Source organism: Capricornis sumatraensis, chromosome 16 (assembly GCF_032405125.1).
Source record: "Capricornis sumatraensis isolate serow.1 chromosome 16, serow.2, whole genome shotgun sequence".
NCBI lineage: Eukaryota > Metazoa > Chordata > Mammalia > Artiodactyla > Bovidae > Capricornis > Capricornis sumatraensis.
Window position 1 is genome coordinate 75163883 of NC_091084.1, and position 22369 is coordinate 75186251.

At 56.5% G+C, this 22369-nt stretch overlaps 1 protein-coding gene across 2 annotated transcripts in view; it reads left to right on the forward strand.

The window, feature by feature from the left end:
* CD82 (CD82 molecule) overlaps positions 1–22369 on the forward strand; it is a 55281-nt gene that overhangs the window by 27291 nt on the left and 5621 nt on the right. For both annotated transcript variants that reach the window (XM_068988761.1, XM_068988760.1), the window contains 4 exons: positions 2899–2981; positions 8558–8630; positions 13693–13817; positions 13959–14033. In XM_068988761.1, the coding sequence (XP_068844862.1) occupies positions 2919–2981; positions 8558–8630; positions 13693–13817; positions 13959–14033 (336 nt within the window). In that variant the 5' untranslated portion in view covers positions 2899–2918. The remainder of the gene's footprint in view (positions 1–2898; positions 2982–8557; positions 8631–13692; positions 13818–13958; positions 14034–22369) is intronic.

The following is a 22369-nucleotide window of genomic DNA, read 5'->3' on the forward strand; positions in this document are numbered from 1 at the left end:
AATCCCAGCTGAGCAGCCTCTGCCTCCTCCTTACCTGCAAACCAGAGCTCCTTTGAACAGTGGCCTTGGTGCTCACCACCTACTTAATGGAATCCCAGCCATTCCCAGAGGCCCCTTTCTGCAGTCAGGGCCACTCCTGGAAGGCAGCACTCCACAGTCCTTGGGTCTGGAGCTATCATGTGTGCTAAGTCGCTTCAGTTGTGTCCGACTCTGCAGCCCCATGGACCGTAGCCCACCAGGCTCCTCTGTCCATGGGATTCTCCGGGCAAGAATACTGGAGTGGCTTGCCATGCCCTCCTCCAGGGGATCTTCCTGACCCCAGGATCGAACCTGCTTCTCTTATGTCTCTGGTATTGGCAGGCGGATTCTTTACCACTAGTGTTAGTTGCTCAGTCGTGTCCGACTTTTTGCGACCCCATGGACTGTAGCCCACCGGTCTCCTCTGCCTATGGGATTCTCTAGGAAAAAATACTGGAGTGGGTTGCCATTTCCTTCTCCAGAGGATCTTCCCGACCCAGGGATTGAACCTGGGTCTTCTGAACTAGAGGCAAATTCTTTACCATCTGAGCTACAGGGAAGACCAAAAGTGAAAGTGAAAGTCACTCAGTCTGTCCGACTCTTTGTGACCCCATGGACTGTATAGTCCATGGAATTTTCCAGGCCAGAATACTGGAGTGGGTAGCCTTTCCCTTCTCCAGGGGATCTTCTCAACCCAGGGATCAAACCCAAGTCTCCCACATTGCAGCCGGGTTCTTTACCAGCTGAGCCCCCAGGGAAGCCCAAGAATACTGGAGTGGGTAGCCTAACCCTTCTTCAGTGGACCTTCCCAACCGAGGAATTGAACCGGGGTCTCCTGTATTGCAGGCAGATTCTTTACGAGCTGAGCCCCCAGGGAAGCCCTTCTTTACCACTAGTGCCACCTTATAAAAATCAATAAAAAGCAATACCACGCCCATGAAATAGAGTGGAATGTGGTGGTTCTATGGCTCAAATACCACACCACTGCTTAAGGATCTCTGTGACTCGGGCGAGTCGCTTCACTTGCCTCCCCCTGCCCCTGGCCCCCGCCGGAGAGGAAGACCCTCCACGCCTTTGGGCAGGTCGTGAGGTCTAGAGGGATGGCACGCACCGACAGCTGCCCGGAGTCGGTGCCGCTCGTGGGGGAGGCCAGGTGGCTGTTTCTGTTTAGTCGCTCAGTCATGTCTGACTACTTGGCAACCCCATGGACTGTCCATGGAATTCCCGGGGCAAGAATACTGGAGTAGATTGCCCTTTCCTTCTCCAAAGGGATCTTCCTGACCCAGGGGTCGAACCCGAGTCTCCTGCACTGGCAGGTGGGTTCTTTACTGCTGAGCCCTTGGGGAAGCGCCGGCCAGGTGGTTACTCTGGTCTAAAAATTGCCCCTTTCTGAACACCTGCAACCTTGCAAGGCTGCCCTGGAGACCCGGCCTGAATGGAGGACGTGAAGCCAGAAAGGGTAGAAACTCCTTTCTCTGCGCAACAGCCCCCGCTGGCATCGATTGCCAAAGGAGCGACCGTTCCACACTTCTCCAGTTTCACAAGAGTGCAGCCAGCATCCCTGCTCCCTGGAGTGGGGGGGTTCTCCTCGGGAAGGGATGACTTAGCCACAGGCGGCTTGAGGCTGAGCCTGGGGCAGCCCCTCTGCCTTCACGGGGAGGAAACTCAAGCAGGGCTGTGGTCGGCAAGAAAAGCATGCCTCCTTCGGCGAGAGGCTCTTTCTTCTCCTGCTGTTTTGTTCGGTGCCAGTTTACCAAGTGCCTGTGGTTGTCAGGCGCTGCACTGGGAGGGAGACAGAAGACAATAGCTCTCCTTCATGGGGACACCCCCGGCAGGCCTTCCTAGGGCCAGGCCTGGCTTCAGATCGCAGATCTCTGGATCTCTTGACAAGAGGGGAACCCGTGTTCTCTCCCCACTCTGGGCCTCGGGGAGGCCCCAGGTGGAGTTACCGAGGCTGGACTTCCCTGGCTCTGAGTCGCTGCTGTTCCCACATTTCTCAGACCCAGGCCTTGGACCCTGGTAGCCTGGAGGAGTGTTCAGTCTAATCTGCCCCTGTAGTGCTTGAATCCCCATAAGTCTTTATTCAGCTGTTGCTTGCACACCACTTGGGACCTCACTACCACCCAGGTCATCCTTTCCTTCCTTGGACGGCTTTGTTCCATGTCGTGCGAGAACATGGGCACATGTTCCCCCTTAACTCCCCTACCCCGGTCCCTGGAGGTGTAGGATATTGAAGCTGAGCTCCCACTTGGCAAAAATGATGGATTAGACCTGGGTGAGGGCACCTCCACGTGGACAGGGGGAGCCACAGGCTCAGGAGGAAGCAGGGATGAAGCCCACGCCTTGGGCCCTCTGCTCCCTCTGCTCCGTAGCTGCTCCTCCCCACCCTCCACGGGGCGGTGGGAACAGCGTCTGGTGCCTACTGCCCCACCCCCAGGTCAGCTCGGCCCCTGCAGCTGTCTCAGGCCAGCTGTCTCAGCCCCAGCTGCTTTTGCTGGCTCCCTTGGCCCCATGGGGCCTGAAGGCTGGCCGTTAGGCATTCCTGGGTTGTGTTTGACCTCAGGGAGCCTGAGGGTTATCGTTAGTAACTTTCTTGTAGGCCTAGCTCTGGTGGAGCAGCTAAGCCAGACCCTAGCTGCCACCCACAGCCTTGCCCCTCTACAGTGTGGTTCTGGGTTGGTCATCTAACCTCTTGACCTCAGGGTCCCCTGTGATAGGACCTGACGTCGTTAGCACCTACCTCGTGAGGTTGTGGCGAGGGTGGGCTGGGGTGATCGAGGGTCAGTGGGTCTGGGGTGTCCGTCAGCATCAGTTCCCTCTCCTCCCCCGGGCCCAGGTCCTGTGCAGCACTGACCCACCTGCCTTCTCTCTTCTGCCCAGGGAGCTCCAGGACCGACAGGATGGGGTCAGCCTGCATCAAAGTTACCAAGTACTTTCTCTTCCTCTTCAACTTGCTCTTCTTTGTAAGTATGACCGGCACCATCCAACTGCCTAGGAAAGGGACTCTCTTCCTGGGGGCATCCCAGTCCAAGACCTTCCAGCCTGGGGCTGGTGGTGGGGGTGTGGCGGGGCTGGGGCCTCAGGCAGACTGTTGGAAATGGAAGCAGGTGGGGGTGGAAGGAGATTCCCAGCGTTCCCAGCTGGTGCGGAGGCAGAACACTGGGGCCCTGCCCCAGCCTTTCCCTCTCCCGAGCTCCGAGCTCCGAGCTCCGAGGCCATGGGGGCGGTCCAGGTGGGAGGTGGGCGTGGGGAGAACGGCATCTTCCTTGTCCGGTCCTGACTCCCCATCCTCCTCTGCCCGCCCCAGCTGCCCCACCGCACCCCCACCCACACGGTGAGGGGTGTCCCCCGCTGCTCCGAGCTGCCAGAGGGTGGGCAAGAGGAGGCGGGGCTCTGGGCAGAGTGAGGACACCGTCGCCCCTCCCCAGACCCACCCTGCAGGCCTCTTGGGCCTGGAGCCACCCAGCTGTTTGCTCCGTGCACATCTGGAGCTGCTTTTCCCGGGGCCTTGATTTTCCTCTCTGGTCTGGCACAGGAGGACTCCTCCTGCCTCTGAGTTGCCAGGATGGAATGAGTGTGTGTGTGTGTGCATGCATGTACATGCTTATGGGTGAGTATATATGTGTGTGAGTGTGAGATTATGTGTGAATGTGTGTGTGCATATGTGCACACACTTATGGGTGAGTATATGTGTGTGTGTGTGTGAGATGTGTGAGTGTGTGTGCGCGCATATGTGTACACACTTATGGGTGAGTATATATGTGTGTGAGTGTATGTGAGATTATGTGTGAGTGTGTGGTGGGGTATGTATGTGTGAGCATACATGGGTGTGCATGTGTGGGTGTGTGTGAGTAGTGTGTGAGAGTGTGAGTGTGTGATGGGGGTTGGGGTGGGTGGAGAGTGGACTAGAGAGACCATTAAAGGAGTGCTGCTGGGGGCTGTGGCCTCTCATGCTATTGGTTCACCCGATACTATTAAAAAAAATCAAAGTGTTTATAGGATGTTTATTATGACTCAATTTTATTTTTTTAAAGGTATATAATATGCATGCATATTTTTAAGAGGAACAGAAAATACCTCTGAATATTCTTGTTGGGATTCCTGATTTTTTAAAAGGTATATAATATACATGCATATTTTTAAGAGGAACAGAAAATACCTCTGAATATTCTTGTTGGGATTCCTGAGATTTTTGGTTTCATTCTTTTTGGTTCTCTGCATTTTTCAAATTTTCTACAATGAATTCCTTGTGGAAAAGAAGTTTTTTTACATTACAAGTTACACAGGAGTATAGAAAGTTTGGAAAACAAAGCATCATGCTAAACTCCCTCTCATAACTTTAACCCAACACATAGATGTTTACAGGTGTGTTGCTGGCACACATGCATGCACACACATGTACCCACATTCATGCATGCACACACACATGTACACATGTACCACATCCACACACACGTACACACATGCACCCACATGTGTGCACCCACATGTGTGCACACGCATGTACACACACGCACATGCATGTACCTACATGTGCACCTGTGCATCACACACATGTGCACACATGTACCCACACATGCATGCACACACTTGTGTGGACATGGACAGCTCTGGTGCTGCCTGCCCTGCAGCGGGTCCACCCTGGCTCTGGCCCACCTTCCCCGCCTCAAGGATGCTGCTGAGGCCGCCCTGCCACTCCGGCCCTCCACTGATGGCCACAGGGCCTGGCCACCTGAGTTTCCCAGGTTGGCGGTCAGGGCCCTCCCGGCAGGGCCAGGCTTCTGGAAATCAGCTGTCCGTACAGCCTGAACCATGCCTTGCCTGGCAGGCACTGTGCTCCCGGCTGAGGCCCAGCTTTAAGGGCCAGCCAGCCAGGATGAGGGGTGGAATGTGGGAGCAGGTGGTTCTGTCCCTGGGGCTCTCAGGGCCCGAGTGGGGAGTCTGGGCTTCAGCCTCAGAGGTGGCAGGGCCTGGGGATGCAGGGACACAGACATCCCCTCTCCCCCCACGCAGCGGGAGGGACGGAGATGGAGGCTTCGTGGAGGAAGCGAGAGGGGTTGAGGGTTTGGGGCCAGGGTGTCCCTTCCACTCCCAGGCTCCCCACGGAACCAGAGCCTAGACGAGCTTCCCTCGGGCCGCACTCTGAGGGTCGGGCTCACTTCGTGTCCTCCCAGCTGCTCCAGGACACTGGCAGGGAGCAGGTGTTCCCCCCCGGGTGCCGTGGCCCAGCAGGGCTCATAAGGATGGGGGGGGGCTGTAGTGGGAGAGAGGGGGAGCTTTTTATCTCAGGAGGGTGAGAGAGAAATGAGAGAGTGAAAGCAGACAGCGTGGGTGTGTTTGTCCATTTACCCATCACTCGTCACTCATCCGCCAAGGGTATACTCGACAGCCCTGTGTGTTCAGACCCCGTGCTGGGTGCCAGGTAGACATTCACTTGGTGGAAGAGCCATGGCTTTTGTGCTCCTGGGGCCTGTGGTCTGCGGGGTGATGGGCTTCCATCAAATACTGGCTCAAGTGGACAATAGTACTGCAGTTGTGGGAGGTGCTGGGAATGAAGGACATGGTCCCTAACAGAGCAGATAACAAGGCCGCTGACCTCATCAGGGCAGTCAGCAAGAGCGCCCTGCAGTTACATATGTGGCTGGGGTGCGAGGACCCACAGCAGGACCGGAAGTCCAGCACCGGGGGAGTGGGTCCCAGCGAGCCTCTCTCAGCTGGGCGAACAGCCCTTCCAGGAAGGATCTGGGTCTGTGTTTCCTGCACAGCGGGAAGCGGTTACGTGATTGAACTTGTGGTTCAAAATTGCTTTGGCTGCCGTATGCACATGGGTCCACGTGTACACTCTGGCCTACCCTCCCTCGTGACCCCAAACTCCCCAGAAAATTACCCCGTCATCAGCTTTTCTCAGATCTAAAGAAACTTTGAGGCCGCGGGTGCCGTGGCCTTTCTGCAGGTAGGATGCTGGCCTGTGAGGCGCCTGACCCCTGTCAGGAGGCTCTGGGGGGTCTGGGGAGAGGTGTTCATGTGGGATGTGCCCCATAGCCCCAGTATGGGTTCACAGAGAAAGGGGGTGTCTTGGTGCTCGGCCCCCCGACCTGGCCTCGCTCCTGGCTGTCCCATGGCCTGGCACGGATCCAGCAGCACCTGGCAAGCGGTCAGGCCGTAGTCCGCAGACCTGCTGCTGCTGCTGCTGCTGCTAAGTCGCTTCAGTCGTGTCCGACTCTATGCGACCCCATAGACGGAAGCCCACCAGGCTCCCGTCCCTGGGATTCTTCAGGCAAGAACACTGGAGTCGGTTGCCATTTCCTTCTCGAATGCATGAAAATGAAAAGTGAAAGTGAAGTCGCTCGGTCTTGTTCGACTCTTAGCGACCCCATGGACTGCAGTTCCTCGGTCCATGGGATTTTCCAGATAAGAGTACTGGAGTGGGGTGCCATTGCCTTCTCCCCCCAGACCTGCAGAGGAACCGAAAAGATCGTGCCAGGCGCTTCGCTTGCTGGGCTCCTAGAGGCGAGCTGAGGAGCCCAGCTAGGCAGTCTGGGATTTTACTCTACTGGGGGTAAAATATTTGCCCAGAGGGAATTTTCTGCTCTGTCTTGCATTCTCTATTTGGGAGGGCAGTTCTTCCTGCAGCCCTGCCCCATGAATGCAGGTGAGCAGACCAGGGCTCCTTCACATGGGTGTGAGTGCAGGGCAGACCCTGGGCCAGCCGTGCTGGGGTGCTTGGCTGGGGTGGGGAGGGGTTCAGGAGTCTTTGAAAACCTAACTGCCAGGCCCTGTCAAGCCCACCTTCCTCCCAGCGAGCTGTGTGGGCACGCCACTTACGGGTGGGCCCACCCTAAGGGTCCCAGGAGTTTTCCTGTTTTCAGGGACTGGCTTTCTAGGCCGAGGCCCAGGACAGACCCCCAGAATCCCTGACCCTGGTTTGCCACCACGTGACCAAGCTGTACAATAAGACCTGCCGTTGAGCCCCTGATGGGTGAATTGGGTGACCTCAGGCAAGGTCAGGAGCCCAGTCTCCCCGTCTGTAAAGTGAGGACAATAACGGCCCATCTGACAGGGAGAGAGGAGGTGACAAGTGACCTGCTGGGGACAGATGTCGGGGGGTCATTGTTCTTTCCCTTCCTGGCCTCAGCTGCTGCTGTCTTTAAGGGGTGTTGTCTCTAAGGGTGAGGCGAGCAAGGTACTTGCTTCAGGGTTAGCAATAGCCCACCACATTGGGGCCCTGCGCCGTTTCAAAAGGCAAAAGCAGTTAACACCAAGCCTGTCTTTATCTAAAAGATTGATATTTTGTTCATCATGAATTTTTTTTTCCCCATGAGGCTTTGTTTCTTAAAAATGATCGCTATAAACTCATTTATCTTGGTTACTGAGTGGTTTTGGTGTCCCCTGAGTTTTTACATGTGAAGCAAACGCCCCATTCACCTTACCCAGGGCCCCAGCTCTGGTTTTTAATAACTGTAGAGCAAGACTGACGAAGCCCCTGGGGCCAAGGGGCTCATCCCAGGCTGAGGGCTCTATCAGCAGCTGCTGGCCTAGCCCCTGAGATTATGGGATGATGGCTAAGGCCGGAGCCTAGGGCTGGTGGTAAAGGGGCATGGTGGTGCACTGTGTTATCCCCAAGCTGGACCCAGGCCAGGCCCCAGGGGAAGGCCAGTCTTGCAGGGTGATGCAGGCCTCCCCACCTCCATCCCCTTACGGGAATCTGTGCTTTGGCCAGACTGTGGGCCCCTCCCCACGCTTAGCTGGCTTGATGGGAGGGTGGATCTTGGTGGGGGTTCCACCTGGGGAGGTAGGCTCAGGTTGTGGGTCTGCCTACTGGTGCAGGGAAGGGAGGCAGGAAATCCCTGGGCCTGGGCCTACACAACCACGCCCCACTACATACCCCATTCCTTTCCTTTTCTAATCTTGTACGTACACAGTCTGGTTCATGAACTTAGTCGCTCACTGAGTCCTCTGCCCCTGGTACAGTAGGTGCCCAGGTCCACAGGCTGCATGCAACCCACCCCTGCCCTCAGGGAGCTCACAGTCCAGCCAGAGAGACATGTGGCAGAGTTAAACCCAGTGGGTTTAGTGGGTTTAAAAAGGATCCGATGGTGATTGCCCCACAGTTGAGGCCCCCTTAGTTGGCTAGGGGTCAGGAAGTCTCCCGTGAAAAGTGGTCTCAGAGCCGAGAGATCTGAGGACAGATTGGGCTTCAGTGATCAAGTCCGTGCAGGGCTCCAAGTGCCCCGGAGCCTGGCTTGTTTGGGAAGCTCCCAGCCCCCAAGCTGGGGAAGAGCCAGGAGATAAGTAGGAGGGTCCCCCTGGCAGGAGTCGGCACCCTCAGTTTGACCGCACACAGTGTAGGGTAGGGGAGAGCAGAGAGAGGAGGGACTTCCCACTCCTGGCCTGCTCTCTGGATTGCTGGAGTTGGTTGCAGTTGGGGTTCAGGGCCTGAGGCCACCCTGACATCCTGGACTGGGCAAAGATGGATGTGGCCCCTCCACCTCAGGGCAGCTGGGAGGGGACCCCATTAACTGCCCCTTTCTTCTTCCAGGTCCTGGGCGCAGTGATCCTGGGCTTTGGGATATGGATCCTGGTCGACAAGAACAGTTTCATCTCCATCTTACGTAAGGAGCCCTCTGCTCCCCCCGGCCCAGCTGTCTCTGAACGAGGGGTGAGGCAGCAGGCGGGGCTGCTCCCACAAGTCCTGGACCCTCAAAGCCTGCCCCGCCCTTTTTCAGCTGCCCTCGGGGCCTGCCTTGCCCAGGTCCTGATGCTGACCACTCTGCCCCTGGGCCTCTCCACAGGGGTTTTCAGAAGGAATTTTCTCTCCCTCTCCAAACAAAGCTGATTTGTCTGGAGAAGGCTGGGGGATGAGAGAGGCTTGTTCTCCATCCTGGCCCCTTCCCTCTGCCCTGACCTTGAGAAAGCCTCTTACCTCCTCCGTGCCTCCACTTGCCTGCTCAGCAACACGTGGGCAGTAGTGCCTCCCCTTCCCAGTTCAGAAGAAAATCCAGGACGGGCAGATCGTCAGGCATGCACGAAGCACCTACTATGTGCCTGGCCCCGGCCAGGTGGGCCAGGCAAGTGCAGTGATGAGGAGGCGTCAGGCCAGCGTCTACCGTTTGTGGTCACAGTAAGCCAGGCATGGAGCCAAGCGTTTGGCATAGATAAACTGCCTTAACCTCACAGCAGCCTCGGGCAATAGGAACTTCCTGCCTTTCAGATGAAGACGTGAGCCTCAAAGAAGTAATGTCCCTGGCTCAAGTTCACCCAACCTCTGAGTGACGGGTGTGGGACTCGAACCCCCAGAGCTTTGGTCCAGGTGGTAAGGGAAGCCCCTTGTCTCCCTCTTGAAGCTGGAGGGGAAGAAGCCCAAGGCTGCCCTGCCAGGACGATAGGAGGCCTTTCTGGTCTTCTCGCTGCCTCCTCCAGGAAGCCTGCCAGGCTTGCTGAGCTAGCCTCCAGTGGACGTCCTGAGGTGGGACGGAGGCAGAGAGCGGAGTCCAGCGATGCCACGCCCCTCAGCGAGCGGGTCCTTGGCTCACTTCCCCTCCCAGCAGCTGCCCGAGGCAGCAGGTTTGGACTCAGGCCCATGACAGCTGCTTGATTTGAATGAAACGGAACCAGGCTAGGATGGGTGATGGAGGGGGCCCAAGGGGCTGTGCCTCCCCTTGGACGTGAAGGGAGGGAAGCAAGGGTGATCCCCCCTCCACCATATCCGCTGCTGTCTGGGACTGTCAGTCCTGACTTCTCCTGGGGGCAGGGCGTGGAGTGCTCCCCATCCGGGGGCTAAGGTTTGGGTTTCCTGCCACAGTCGGGTGCCCACACCCCCCCACACCCTCCCTGCCAGGAGGGTGGGACACATTCTCCCCGGCCCCGCTCGCTCGGCCCAGGCTGCCCGCTTCCTGGGCTGTGGTGCACACTCAGTGGGCACTGTGCCTCGGAGCAAAGTCTCTGGGCCCAGCCGGCCCACCGCATTTCTGCCCTCAGCGCCCCGCCCGCTCGGCGCTCCCAGGGTCCTCACTGTTCAGGGCTGAGAATCTCAAACTGGCCAGGCTTTGGAAGCCCCCTGGATGCACCCGAGTGATTTTGCAGATACCAAGGCCTGACCCCACCCCCAAGGGATCTGACTCCGGGGGTCTGGGTGGAGCTCCGGAGCACCGAGGCTTTTAAAAATCTTCCCGGGGGGTTCCCCACGCAGCCGAAGTTCAGAAGCACTAATTTGTTAGCCCAGTCACTATACCCTTGAGTAAACTGAGGCTCAGAGAAAGGGAGGAAAATACTTGCTAAGAGTCTCGCAGCAAGTGAGAGTCAGAACCGGGAGCCCAGGGCCTACTGTGTGCGTGAGCCCAGAGCCTGCGTGACACGGCTCTCCCCTTACCTTACTGAATCCTCACTGGGAGTCCCTGGGGCTGGGCATTACCAGCCCCATCTTAAAATGGAGGAAATTGAGGGGAAAGGTAGTAACTTGTCCAAGGGCACAGCTAGAGGGTGGGGGAACAGGAATGGAAACCAGAGGGCATGGCTCCTGAACACCACCCCACCCCGGCCGCCTACCACTGGGCCCCACAGAACACCCCGCATTCACACCGTCAGGAGCAGAAGCCAGCACGGCGGGTCAGGACGCAGAGCACCAAGCCCGATGCCGGGGTTCCGGTCCTGGCTCTGCTGTCTACCGGTTGTGCGATCCTGGGCAAGTTACTCCACCCTCTGTGCCTCCTTACCTGTAACATGAAGGTAATAACAGACCACGTCATAAAGTCCATCGTGAGAAATTAGGCAAGTTAATGTCTGAACGAGTTTAGAAGGGTTTCTAGTAAATCGTAAACCCTACATAAATGATTGTTAAATCAGTTTATAATACCATCTGATCCTTAGAACATCTTTAAGAAGCCGGAATTACTAGTTTTATTTCACAGAGAAAAAAAACACACTAAAAAACCAGAAGCCCAGAAAATGGCCTGCCCACATCCCACCGGGGTCAGAGCCTATTGGCAGCAGTTTGGGTTAGGTAGCAACCGACTTTGCGTGGTCCTTGGGCACTTTGGGAGGTTTGGGCTACTTCCTGCCCACTTCATTGGTACCTCTGAGACCCAACAAGGCCAAAGGATGCCAGTCTTGGTGCATAGGACCTGGGCTATATACGTGCCCCCTTCCTACATCAGGTTGCTCAGATCAGGAGCAGCCTGAGGCCCTGGAGGAGGACAGGGACTGACAAAACGTTCTGGGAAACAGAGAGCCCGCACCTCGGCTGGCCTCCCAGGAGAAGGCCCCCGAGTGGCGGTGGTGGTGGCGGGCTCTCAGCCCCCAGCCTTGCCCCTTGGGCCCCGTCTGCAGCCTCCTAGCTGCTCCGGGCCCCAACAGAGGGATCAGGGTGTGGCGCCACCTTCACTGGGCCGTGGCAGAAATTCAGCAGGCTGGTTTGGATGAAGGGCCTTCTTCAGGGCTGGCACACCGTGGATTTCCAGGCAGTGCCAGTTGATGTTGGGAGGAGGAGGATTCACTGGGAGGGCTTGCTGAAACCCAAACCCAGGAAGTTTAAGAAAAAGCAAAATTTAACCGCCTTCCCCTGCTCTTGTTGGTGGGTGAGAGCCCGGGCAGTAAGGGCCTGGAGTAAGAGGGAAGTCTCCTCACTCACCCGCTTCGGGCCTCTGCTCAGCTTCTCTGGGTCTCCTTTAAGGAGCTGGCGGGGTGGCCACCCTGCCCTGATGCCTGAGAGTGAGGTGGGCTGGCCAGGGCATTTCCTCAGCTCCAGAACCTTCTGTCTGTGCCCAGGAGGTGGGTCTGGATCACCCCCTCCTACCCACCAATGCGCCAGCTTTGTGGTAATTCCTTAAGGGCCCCATGCACCCTCCACGGCCGAGGTGGGGACCTCAGCCCCTCTGAGGGTTGCCCTCTCCACCGGGAGTCACGGTCAGTCAGCCCGTTGGCAGCCCTCTCCACCGGGAGTTGTGGTCAGTCAGCCCGTTGGCAGCCCTGGCCGTGTCTGTCACTGGGAAAGCACAACGAACAGGCGGATTCCGGGTCATCTCCTGCAAAGTCTGCCCAGCCGCGGTGGGCCCAGGAATCTGCATCCCCGAGGGCAGTCCTCCTGATCCGCTCAGGCTCTCGGGGTCGTTCTGCTGCTGTCTGGAAGCTTTGCCCGCTCCCCCCACGCCCTGAGGGTGCTTCACCAGCTTCCCTGCAGCGCCCGGGGCTGTCAGAGGACAGCGCCCGAAGCCCCCTGCCCACGGGAGGCGCGACCCCCCCGGGCCCTCCTGGCACGTCACAGCCTCGGGGTTTGGAGTGGGCTCCACACACCCCACACCTGGGAGCTGGAGGAGGATGTGAGCGCTTCCCTGCGTGATCTGTTGGGATTCTTGGGAAATGCTGGTCGAGATTTCTGACCTCCATCCGCCTGGCGGCGGGGGGCTCCATCATTGCCATTAGGCACCGCCCCCCCTTCCCCCACCCCGTGTATCCCCTGTCAGACTCCTCTCTCTCCCACCTTCTTTTCCGTCTTGTCTTCCCGTGCCCCAAGCTTCCTCCCACCTCAGGCGTCTGCCGTGCTCACTTGACCTTGGCCAGCCTCAGCGTCTTCATGGCCTTTCACACCCCTCACCCCACCGCACGGCACCTTCGTGGGGTGGGGACCTCAGCAGGTTGACTGACCGCTGCATACCTAGCAGTTGGCATAGCGCCTGGCATGCAGTGGTTCCTGGTAAATCTCTGTGGGCCGAACAAATAAAGGAGAGAAACGCCTGCATCAGTGCGCACGGCCCGTGCAGAAGTGGAAAGAGCCTGGTGCTGGGAGTCTGTTGTTGAGTCGCTCAGTCGTGTCCGACTCTTTGCAACCCCATGGACTGCAGCACACCAGGCTTCCCTCTCCTTCACTCTCTCCTGGAGGTTGCTCAAACTCAGGCTTCCCTCTCCTTCACTCTCTCCTGGAGGTTGCTCAAACTCATGTCCATTGGGTCAGTGATGCCATCCAACCATCTCATCCTCTGTCGTCCTCTTCTCCTTTTGCCTTCAATCTTTCCCAGCATCAGAGTCTTTTCCAGTGAGTCTCTCTTTGAATCAGGTGGACAAAATATTGGGTCTGCCTCTTCGCAAATCCCAGCTCTGGGCCTTGCTGATGTGCCTCTCTGAGCCTCAGTTTCCTCATCTGTGAAATGGGCGTGCTAGTGCCTGCCGGGCAGAGTTCTGGCAGATGTGTGAAGCCCTGAGGCATAGTGAATGGGCAAGATGGGCCATGTTTGTTGTTTATGGATACGGAGGAAGGTGGGCCTCTGTGTCCATAGCCACAGCGGAACCTGCCAGTCTGTTTCGTTAATTCTGCAAGTGACTCATACAGCACTTTGCTGTGCTGGACGCTGTCCCAGGGGCGGGGTTTCAGCAGGGACTGGCCCCTGCCCTCATGCAGCTTACAGGCTCCTACGAGTTGCAGACGATGAGCAAGAGAAGTCAGGAAAACTAGAATCTTTTCAGTCCCTTAAGTGCTAAGGAGAAAAAGTAAAGCAGGGAAGGGGCGGGGCACACATCTAGGGGAGGCCACCTCCAAAGCGGGGGAGAGAGCAGGTGCCTGGCTGGATGGCTTACCCCAGTGTCCCGACCCCACGGCAGGGATGTGGCTGCAGCCCTGCCCCGACTTTGCGCTCAGCAAGGGTGAGACAGGCAGGCTGAATCCAATGTCTTCTCCCCTGGCAGAGACCTCCTCCACCTCGTTCAAGGTGGCGGCCTACGTCTTCATCAGCGTGGGGGCCCTCACCATGCTCATGGGCTTCCTGGGCTGCCTGGGTGCCGTCAACGAGGTCCGCTGCCTGCTGGGGATGGTGAGTACAGTCGCCCCAGCACTGTCCACCCAGCGCCCCCACCTCATCCTGCCCAGGGGGCCCTGGCCCAGTCTGGGTGGGGGCATCCGCGGTGAGGGGCGCGTGGGGCGACCCTGCTGACGGTGTGCTCTGCATCCCCAGTACTTTGCCATCCTCCTGCTGATCCTCATCGCCCAGGTGACTGCAGGGGTCTTCTTCTACTTCAACATGGGCCAGGTGAGCACCCCCGACCCTGTCCCCACCCCGACCTGGGCTGGACTAGCCACGTGGGTAGGGAGTGGGGGTGGGGGTGGCCTGGGGGTGGGGGACGGACAAGAGGCCTCGTGGTTGTCATGGAGAAACCCAAAGGTGGGGAATTCCCTGGCAGTTTGGTGGTTAGGACTGCATGCTTTCACGGCCAAGGGTGTGGGTTCAATCCCTGGTCGGGGAACTAGGATCCCCCAAGAAAAAAGGAATCTCGCAGGTGCCAGGTCAGCCTCCAGGGCCTCTGGTTCCCTGGGGTCACATGGCAGAATGCTAGAGGTGGGCGGAGGCAATACAGGGGGGTGGAGTCACTGCTGGGCCCAAATATTGACTGGACCCCACCACTTCCTAGCTGTGTGGCTACTGGCAAGCTGCTTGCCTCTCTGTTCCTGTTTCACCTTTTGTAACCGGGGGTCATGAATAATTTAACTCTCAGGGTTGCTGCAATGATTCAGTGAGGCTATTTTAGCGAAACACTTAGCATAATTCTCAGCATCTCGTCCGCAGATGAGGCCCAGGGAGCATACGGTCCATGAAAACGTTATTCCCATGTCAGAGGGAAGACCTTCAGTGTTAAGGAATAGAAAATCAGACATACTGGGGCTTAAACGCTGAGGACGTATGTTGTTGATTTAACCAGAAGTCAGGTTTGGAAGCTTAAGAGGCCCTGGTTCTGGCTGTCTGTTCAGCATCCTCATCCTGACATCTTTCCTCTATCATGCCACTAGCCTCATGGTCACAAGACGGCTGCCACAGCACCAGGCCCGACATCTGTGCTGCTCTGGCCAGGAGAAAGGGAGTGGGGCAGTGCCAGCCACAGCCATCCCTTTTATCTGAAAAGCAAGTCCCCGACCAAGCAAGCAAGTCTGGGGCAGTGCCAGTGACAGCCATCACTTTTATCCAAAAAGCAAGCCCCCAACCAGTCTCCTCCAGACTGAGTTTTAAAGGCACTCCTAGCTTCAAGGGAGGCTGAGAAAGTGAGTATCCAGCTTTCAGCCTCTAAAGACAGAGACGCAAGAGAGAAGGGGGCTGTCTGTTGGCCACTGGGTGTGCCAGCTGATCGTGACTGTCACAGTTAGCATTGTGGAGCACCTGCTCTGTGCACCTGGTACTCTCTAGAAGCTTTACGCACATTATCTCGGTCTCGTCCTCCCAGCAGCTCTGCTGTGTAAGTCTTATGTTGACGGGCCAGGAAGCAGATGCTCAGAGATGATTAGCAACGACAGCATCAGTAGTAGTAACACTAGCCCCTTATCCCTAATCCCTACTGAGCACACACCACATACTGGGCTCAGTGTCAGCCACTTTCCCTGCCTTCTCTTCCTGAGCCTCACCTCCATTCATGCTCCAGGTGAGGGCTGAGGGCATACAGCGCCAGTAGCCAGGCCAGGTGAGGGCCCAGGCGCCACACGGCTAGTCGGAGTTCACCCTGGGCCCAGCTGAGGCTGGATCCTGCCTTCCCTCCAGGACCACAGTTCCCATCCACCCACGGGGCTGGCAGAACCAGTGGCCATGTGGGCTCCTACGTTTTACCACTTTGAAAGTCAAGTTGCCACAGATCCTCCTTGGAAGGAAGTTGAGAAAACATTACAGCAACATCATCAAGTAATACTTCATAGACTCTCGAGCAAGCCTGGCACTAAACGCTTTGTATATATTGCGTTTATTTGCTCCTCATAGCAAGCCTTTGAGGTCATGGGTATGAGTACCCTCAGTTTCAGATGTAGAACCCCAGGCACAGAGAGGCTAAGTCACTGGGTCAAAGGCCACACAGCTAGTAAGTGGCAGAGCCAGGGTTTGAACCCAGGCCACCTGGCTCCCGGGTTCACGCTGGTGAAATTTTCATTAGAGTGGTTCGTACTGTTTCCGAAGAACATTGGAGCTAGCTTCCAACGTAGGCATAGAGCAGCTAAAATCAATATGAGGACTATCAGAAGACACACCGAGAGAGAAGAAAAACATTATTCCTGAGCTGGGGGACAAGGGCTTAGCGCTCTTGTCGTGGGAGCTTAGAGCTAACTTGAACACTGAGCTCCCTGGCAGCCAAGGTGAAAGGGAAAATTGCAGTTTAGTAGATGAAAGGAAGTTGGCTTGGTTACCAGACAGAAAGCTGATGTTGAGGGAAGGGAAGCTACTCTCCCAGTGCAAGGGTTGCAGGATTGGGTCTTCATTTCCACTGTGCGGCCCTTGGGGCTTCTCTGGGCCCCCGTCAGTGGCACAGTACCAAGAGAGTGGGTGAGAACGGGGCCGCAGTGAGTGGTTCCTGTGACTCAGAAGCTAGTCAAACGGCGTTAGGCAGACTGCCTCTTCACCCCCGTGTTGTCCCATCTCACAGTAATAAAGACAGTGGCCATCTGTGAGCACCAGTCTCATCCCAGGGGCTGAGCTGGTCGCTTGACACTCATTGTAGTTTTATTGGCATTTTCAAGTTTAAGAAACTGAGGCCCAGGAAGGCAGTGAATTTTGGCCCTGGTCATATGCAGTTCAAATGCAACAGGGTGGAGAGTCCCATCCACTCCAACCCGAGGCCTGTGCTTCCCTCTACTTCCATGCTGCCTCCCCTCTAGCTGGCATAATCTGCTTGGCTGCCAACCAGGAGCCATGCCCCAGAGGCGACGCCCAGCCCTGGAGCCAGGCTGGTTTGGAGAATCACCTCTCCTGACTCTAGTCCAGGCTGTGTGTGTCACGGTACCCTACTGTCCCCTTCTCTGCCTCCCCCAAGCTCCCAGACTCCACACTTCATGCCCCCCAGCCTCCAGCCCCAGCCCACCTCCCCTTGGCCCACTTCCTTCTCTGGAAAGCAGGGGGAAATTTCCTGGCTTCGCTGGGGAAGTTCTGGCGCCACCCGCTCGCCCGAGTTGGAATGAATGATTTATTTTTTCTTTCCCAGCACATTGTAAATCCCAGTGGAAGACTAAACATGCCCTTGGTGGTGTTTATTCCTGCAGATGAGGCCCAGCTGGGGAGGTGGGACCTGGGTGAGCCTGAAGGAAAAAGGCTGTTTTGGAAGGCGACGGGCCCCGTCTCCCCCTTCTCCAGGCCTCCTGAGCAGGTGGGAGGGACTGAGACCCTGGGGCCCCCCTGAAGTGGTCTCCAGTGTCCCTCCTCCCAGCAGCCACTGTTTCCAGGGTGGCAGCAGGGGAGGCTGGGTGCCTTGGGCAAAGCACGGGCCTTCCAAGCTGTGGGGTCTGCTTCTGTCAACGGAGGAGAATACACCTGGCTGGCTTCCCCCCAGCCCCTGGCTTGCTGGGAGCCCAGACTTCAAGGCTTGTAGAAAACACAGAGGTATTGGCCCAGCGCCTGGACCCCAGAACCTAGCTGCCCATGCCTGAGCCCCGCTCTGAGACCCTCGGCAAGTTACTCAGCCCCTCTGTGCCTCAGTTTCCTCCTTTGTCAAACGGCAGCAATCCTACAGGTCCACTCTCCCTTAGCCATAATTCCAAAGTCCAAAAAACACTTCAGAAACCCAACATACCACCCACAACTCATTGTGGCAAAATCGAACCCGGATGGAAATGAGCTTGTTGATGGCCTTGGCTTACCCCCTTCAGGTGCCCCCTGGGAAGTACAGAATGGAAGAGATTGTGGGGGTGACATGCAGCCCTCCAGCCCTGCCTAAAATCCCACCGTTTCTCAGTGCTGGGGCGCACTGGCCCCGAAGGCCACCTTATAAGTAGCGCACCAAGGGTGGAGGCGTTGACAGGTGGGAAGGGCCTAGTGTCCGCCTGGCCCAGAGCAGAGGCGTGCTGGCATCACTGCAAGAGTTTGCTATTATTGTCACCATTGCTGACTTCACTAATGCCTCGTACGGGCTCAGTGAATGGGCAGCTGTTCCTATTATCACCAGTATCAATGCTAATATTAGCAAGGGCTGTGGGAACCGGGGTTTAGGTATGGAGTTAAGATTCCTCTGGCTGTTTCCTTGTCTGATCATTACCCAGCCCCCATTATTGGGAAGAACTCAGGTCTGGGTTCTGCCGTTGCCTGCTATGTGGCCTTGGACATGTTACTCAGCCTCCCTGAGCCCCTGGTGACCTCTCAGGCCATTCCCAGCTCTGTCACTCTGGGATGCTGGTTTGTTCTTTCTGGGTGGTGGAGGGTGGGCAGGGGTCAGTGCAGGAGAGGGTGAACTAGTAACCGGTTCCCAGAACATGCTGGGTGCTGGGCTGGGTGCACTCACACAGGCCGTCCCACTGACCTGCACGTGTGAGGCCACTGAGGCTCTGAGAGTTTGTATCAGGGGGGCTTCCCTGGGTGGCTCTGATGGTAAAGAATCTGCCTGCAACGCAGGGGACCCGGGTTCAGTCTCTAGGTCCGGAAGGTCCTCTGGGGAAGGGTATGGCAACCCCCGCCGGTATTCCTGCCTGGAGAATTCCACGGACAGGGAAGCCTGGCAGGCGACAGTCCATACGATCACAAAGAGTCAGACATGACTGAGCGGCTAACACTTTCACTTTCAGCTTGAGCAGAAGGCCTGAGGGCTGAGAGCGTGAGGGGAGGGGTTCGCGTGATCTGGGTGGTCGCCGGCGCCGAGGCAGGGGGCTGCTGGTGGTGACGGGGGCTCAGCTGGACTGCTGTGTGCTCTGCAGAGAGGGTGGCCGGCCAGGAAAGCCATTATTCCCTTTCTCCTCCTTCCCTCTCCCACGCCAGGGGCCCACAGTAGCCAACCAGCCAGCACCTATAGGAGGGAACACACAGGTGATTAAACGAGTTCCTTAAGGACAGCGTGTTCTGTGAGACAGCTCTCCCTGCCATGGAAACTTCCTGATTCACTAGCTTGGGTTTCCACGGCCACAGGGAGGTGGAGTCGGGACGGGGGTGGAGGTGGGGGTGGTGGGGACCTTTCTCTTCCCTTTCGGGAAAGGGGAAGAAGGCACCCAGACTGTCCTTCTGGAAAGGGATTTCGGAGACCAGTGGGCAGAGAGTCAAGCACCTGCGTGTCTGGCTCCAGCGCCTGACTCGGGCCCGCCGTCAGGGAGCCTATCGTGGCGGGGGACAGACGTATATGACGCGGCCCCCTGCTGAATTCTTCGGTAGCTGGTTATGTAGATTGCAGCCAGACTTTCAGGAAAGACCTAGGTGGCCACTAAGAGTGAAAATGCTACCCCCTCCACATCTTCCAGGGCAAAGGGTCCTCATTTCTTACCAGGTTTGAGGATGAAGCCTCAAAGCGCTTGGCAACCTCTTCTGTGGGTACACGGGGAGGGGGCGAGAAGGTGTGGGTCCCTCTCATTGCATGGGGACCCCTCATTGTGAGAGGCAGTTTGGCACATAAGAGCATGGAGAGAGGGCTGAACACCATCCCAAAGAGGCTGCAGAGGAGCCTGGAGGTTTACCCTGGAGAGGAGGGGTAAAGGGAGGTGCGGTTGGGTCTCAAACATCTGAATGACGTTTGTCCTGGGAGAGAACGATTCAATTTGTTCTGTGTGGTCCCAGCTGGGACTTGGGAGGCAGAGGGAGGATGGAAACTAATGGATAGAAGCCATTTGGGCGCAACTTAAAATAAACTGATTGTACCAAGAGCCTCCCTGCAATGTGCTATTTTGTATGGCACTGAGTTCCCCATCACAGGGAGCATTTAAGCAGAGCCTGGAAAAGTACGAAAAGGATTCTTAGTTTTGGGTGATATGCTGTCTTCTGATTGTACCTCTCTCAGAAAAGTCACACCACAAAGCAACTTAGAAGCGTAGCATGGGGTGGGGGTCGGGGGAGAGGTGTCCCAGAGGGCGGCAGGGTCGGGGTCGGGTGGGGATGCTGGGCGGCTTGCTGCGACAGGATCTCAGGGTCCTGGAAGTGCATGTAGCTGGTGATGGGTGTACCTCCCCAGCCCGCCAGCTGTCTGGTCTTGTGCAGTTCTTCTCACTGTCTGCGCCTTGGTTTTCTCTTTTGGGAAGCAGGGAGGATGGTATTGGGCAAGAGCAGGACTGGCTTCCTAGGCGTGTACACTGAGCAGCCAGCCACACAGCATCCCACACTTTGAAGCTTTCTGTGCTAGGGCTGGTGTCTTGAAATTCCTAATCATTTTGAAGTAAGGAGCCCTGCATTTTCACTTTACACTGGGCTGTAAATTATGCAGCCATTCCTAGGCAAGCCTCTTTATTACATGTAACAGTAACCCAACTGAAACTGGCCCTCCCTGGCTGCAGGCTCAGCTGGATCCAGGCTTCTGACAGCTGCCACCAGCACTGACTGTCTTCATCCTCAGCCCTGCTCACCTTCGCTGGCTTCCTCCTGGGGGGTTTGGAGTGGCCACTCAGGCCCTCATCTCACCAAATTAGCCGAAAGCAAGGGCCCTCGGGTGTGACCTTGGGTCACTTGCCCATGCCTGAACCACTCACTCACTGTACCAGGGTGTAGAAGGCGCCAAGTGGCAGCCTGGGTTTTCGCTTGCCCCTGGCAGCGAGGGGGCAGGACTCCTCGGCCACATGGAGGGTTTGAGGGGTGCTTACTGCTAAGGAAGGGAGGTGCTGTTTGAAGGAGGGAGAGTGGGCATGGGGCAGGAGAACCCACAGAGTGGCCCCTGCAGGGGTGAAGTGAGATGGTGAGCTGCTTCTCCCTGCCCCTCCCTGTCTCAGGAACAGCCTGGTTGCCAGGGTAACTTCCCTGGGCTCCCGACACTGCGTCCCGGGCATTGGGGTCCCAAGGCATCAACGCCGAGCTGAATCAGCCCCTGCTGCCGTGGCCCCCCTGGCCCAGTTGTGTCCCTCGGCCCCTTTCTGGGCTGGAGGATGGATGTGGTGTTTCCATGGAAACCACCCAGCCTCAGTGGAAACCACCCAGCTTCCATCGCCTTCTCATTTCTGGGGGCTGAAACAGGGAAGTCTGGGCTGTTGTGGCAACCATGCCGGGTATAAATAGAGCCCAGGTCGGTGGGGGGAGGTGCGGTGGGAGGATGTGGGGGGAGGCCGCTCTCTCTGCAAATGCCCCTGGGGACCGCCTTCTTTCGGCGCCTCAGGGGTCACCTGCTCACTGCGGAGCAGAGGTGGAGCAGAGGGGGTCGGGGCAGAGAGGCTCAGATTCTGCAGCAGACAGCCCTCACTGTGCGACTTGGGCAAACCACCAAGCGGCTCTGGTTTAAAACTGCTCGTTGCAGTGACCTCAAGGGGTTTCATTCCAAACAAGAGAACTGGGGGAGCTTAAAATGATACCTCAGTTCAGTTCAGTTCACTACTCTTTGTGACCCCATGAACCGCAGCACACCAGGCCTCCCTGTCCATCACTTACTCCCGGAGTTCACCCAAACTCATGTCCATTGAGTTGGTGATGCCATCCAGCCCTCTTATCCTCTGTCGTCCCCTTCTCCTCCTGCCCCCAATCCCTCCCAGCATCAAGGTCTTTTCCAAAGAGTCTACTCTTTGCATGAGGTGGCCAAAGTATTGGAGTTTTAGCTTTAGTATCAGCCCTTCCAGTGAAGACCCAGGACTGATCTCCTTTAGGATGGACTGGTTGGATCTCCTTGCAGTCCAAGGGACTCTCAAGAGTCTTCTCCAACATCACAGTTCAAAATGATACCTAGGCAGCTTTTAATTATTTGTTAAGAGAATTTTAAAGTAAGTGGTCCTTGTCAGCTCTGGAGAAAAGACTATATTCACATCTGTGAGTTAACCTAATGCCTAACTTTACATTTTACATTCTCCATATGGTACTGTTATAATACATCGTGCGTTGCATTACACAGCCATTTGGTCTGTAGATTTTTGTAGACTTCCATAGATTTTGACCAAATTAAACATATTAAAGATTAAGTGCTAAAGAAAAAAAAAGAAAGAAAGAAACTGGTCTGACCTATTGCAAGCGATGGCCATGTGGTTTAAATGCTGATAGAGCTCAACAGATAAAAACTTGGGTTCTGGAATCAGTCAGACATGGGTCCAAACCCCAGGGCTTCACATCTTGGCTGTGAGACCTTGGGCAAGTTAATTAACCTCTTTGGGCCTTGTTTTCTGCCTCTCCATAATACCTAGGCCTTCGATCTGCCTGGAGGGATAGTCAAATAATGCATTAAAAGTCCTTTGCATGGTACTGGGAGTAATGAGCTTGATCAAAGTTGGCCGCTACTGTTGTGATTAGTTATTGACAGGCTAGCTTTTGCAAGTTGTAGATCTCTGCCAGTAAAACCAGAGAAATATTTGACTAAGAAATTTATGGTAAGAGAGGGACAGAGAGCGATTCTGGGGCAGGTGAACGGAGGGGGCCGGGCCTGCAGGGAGGTCTGCAGGATGTGGGTTCTTTGAGTGCTGCGTTCATGGGGAGCTGGAGGAAGCCCCCGCTCATGGAGTTCTGAGCCGGCTCGCTCTGAAAGCCCCCAT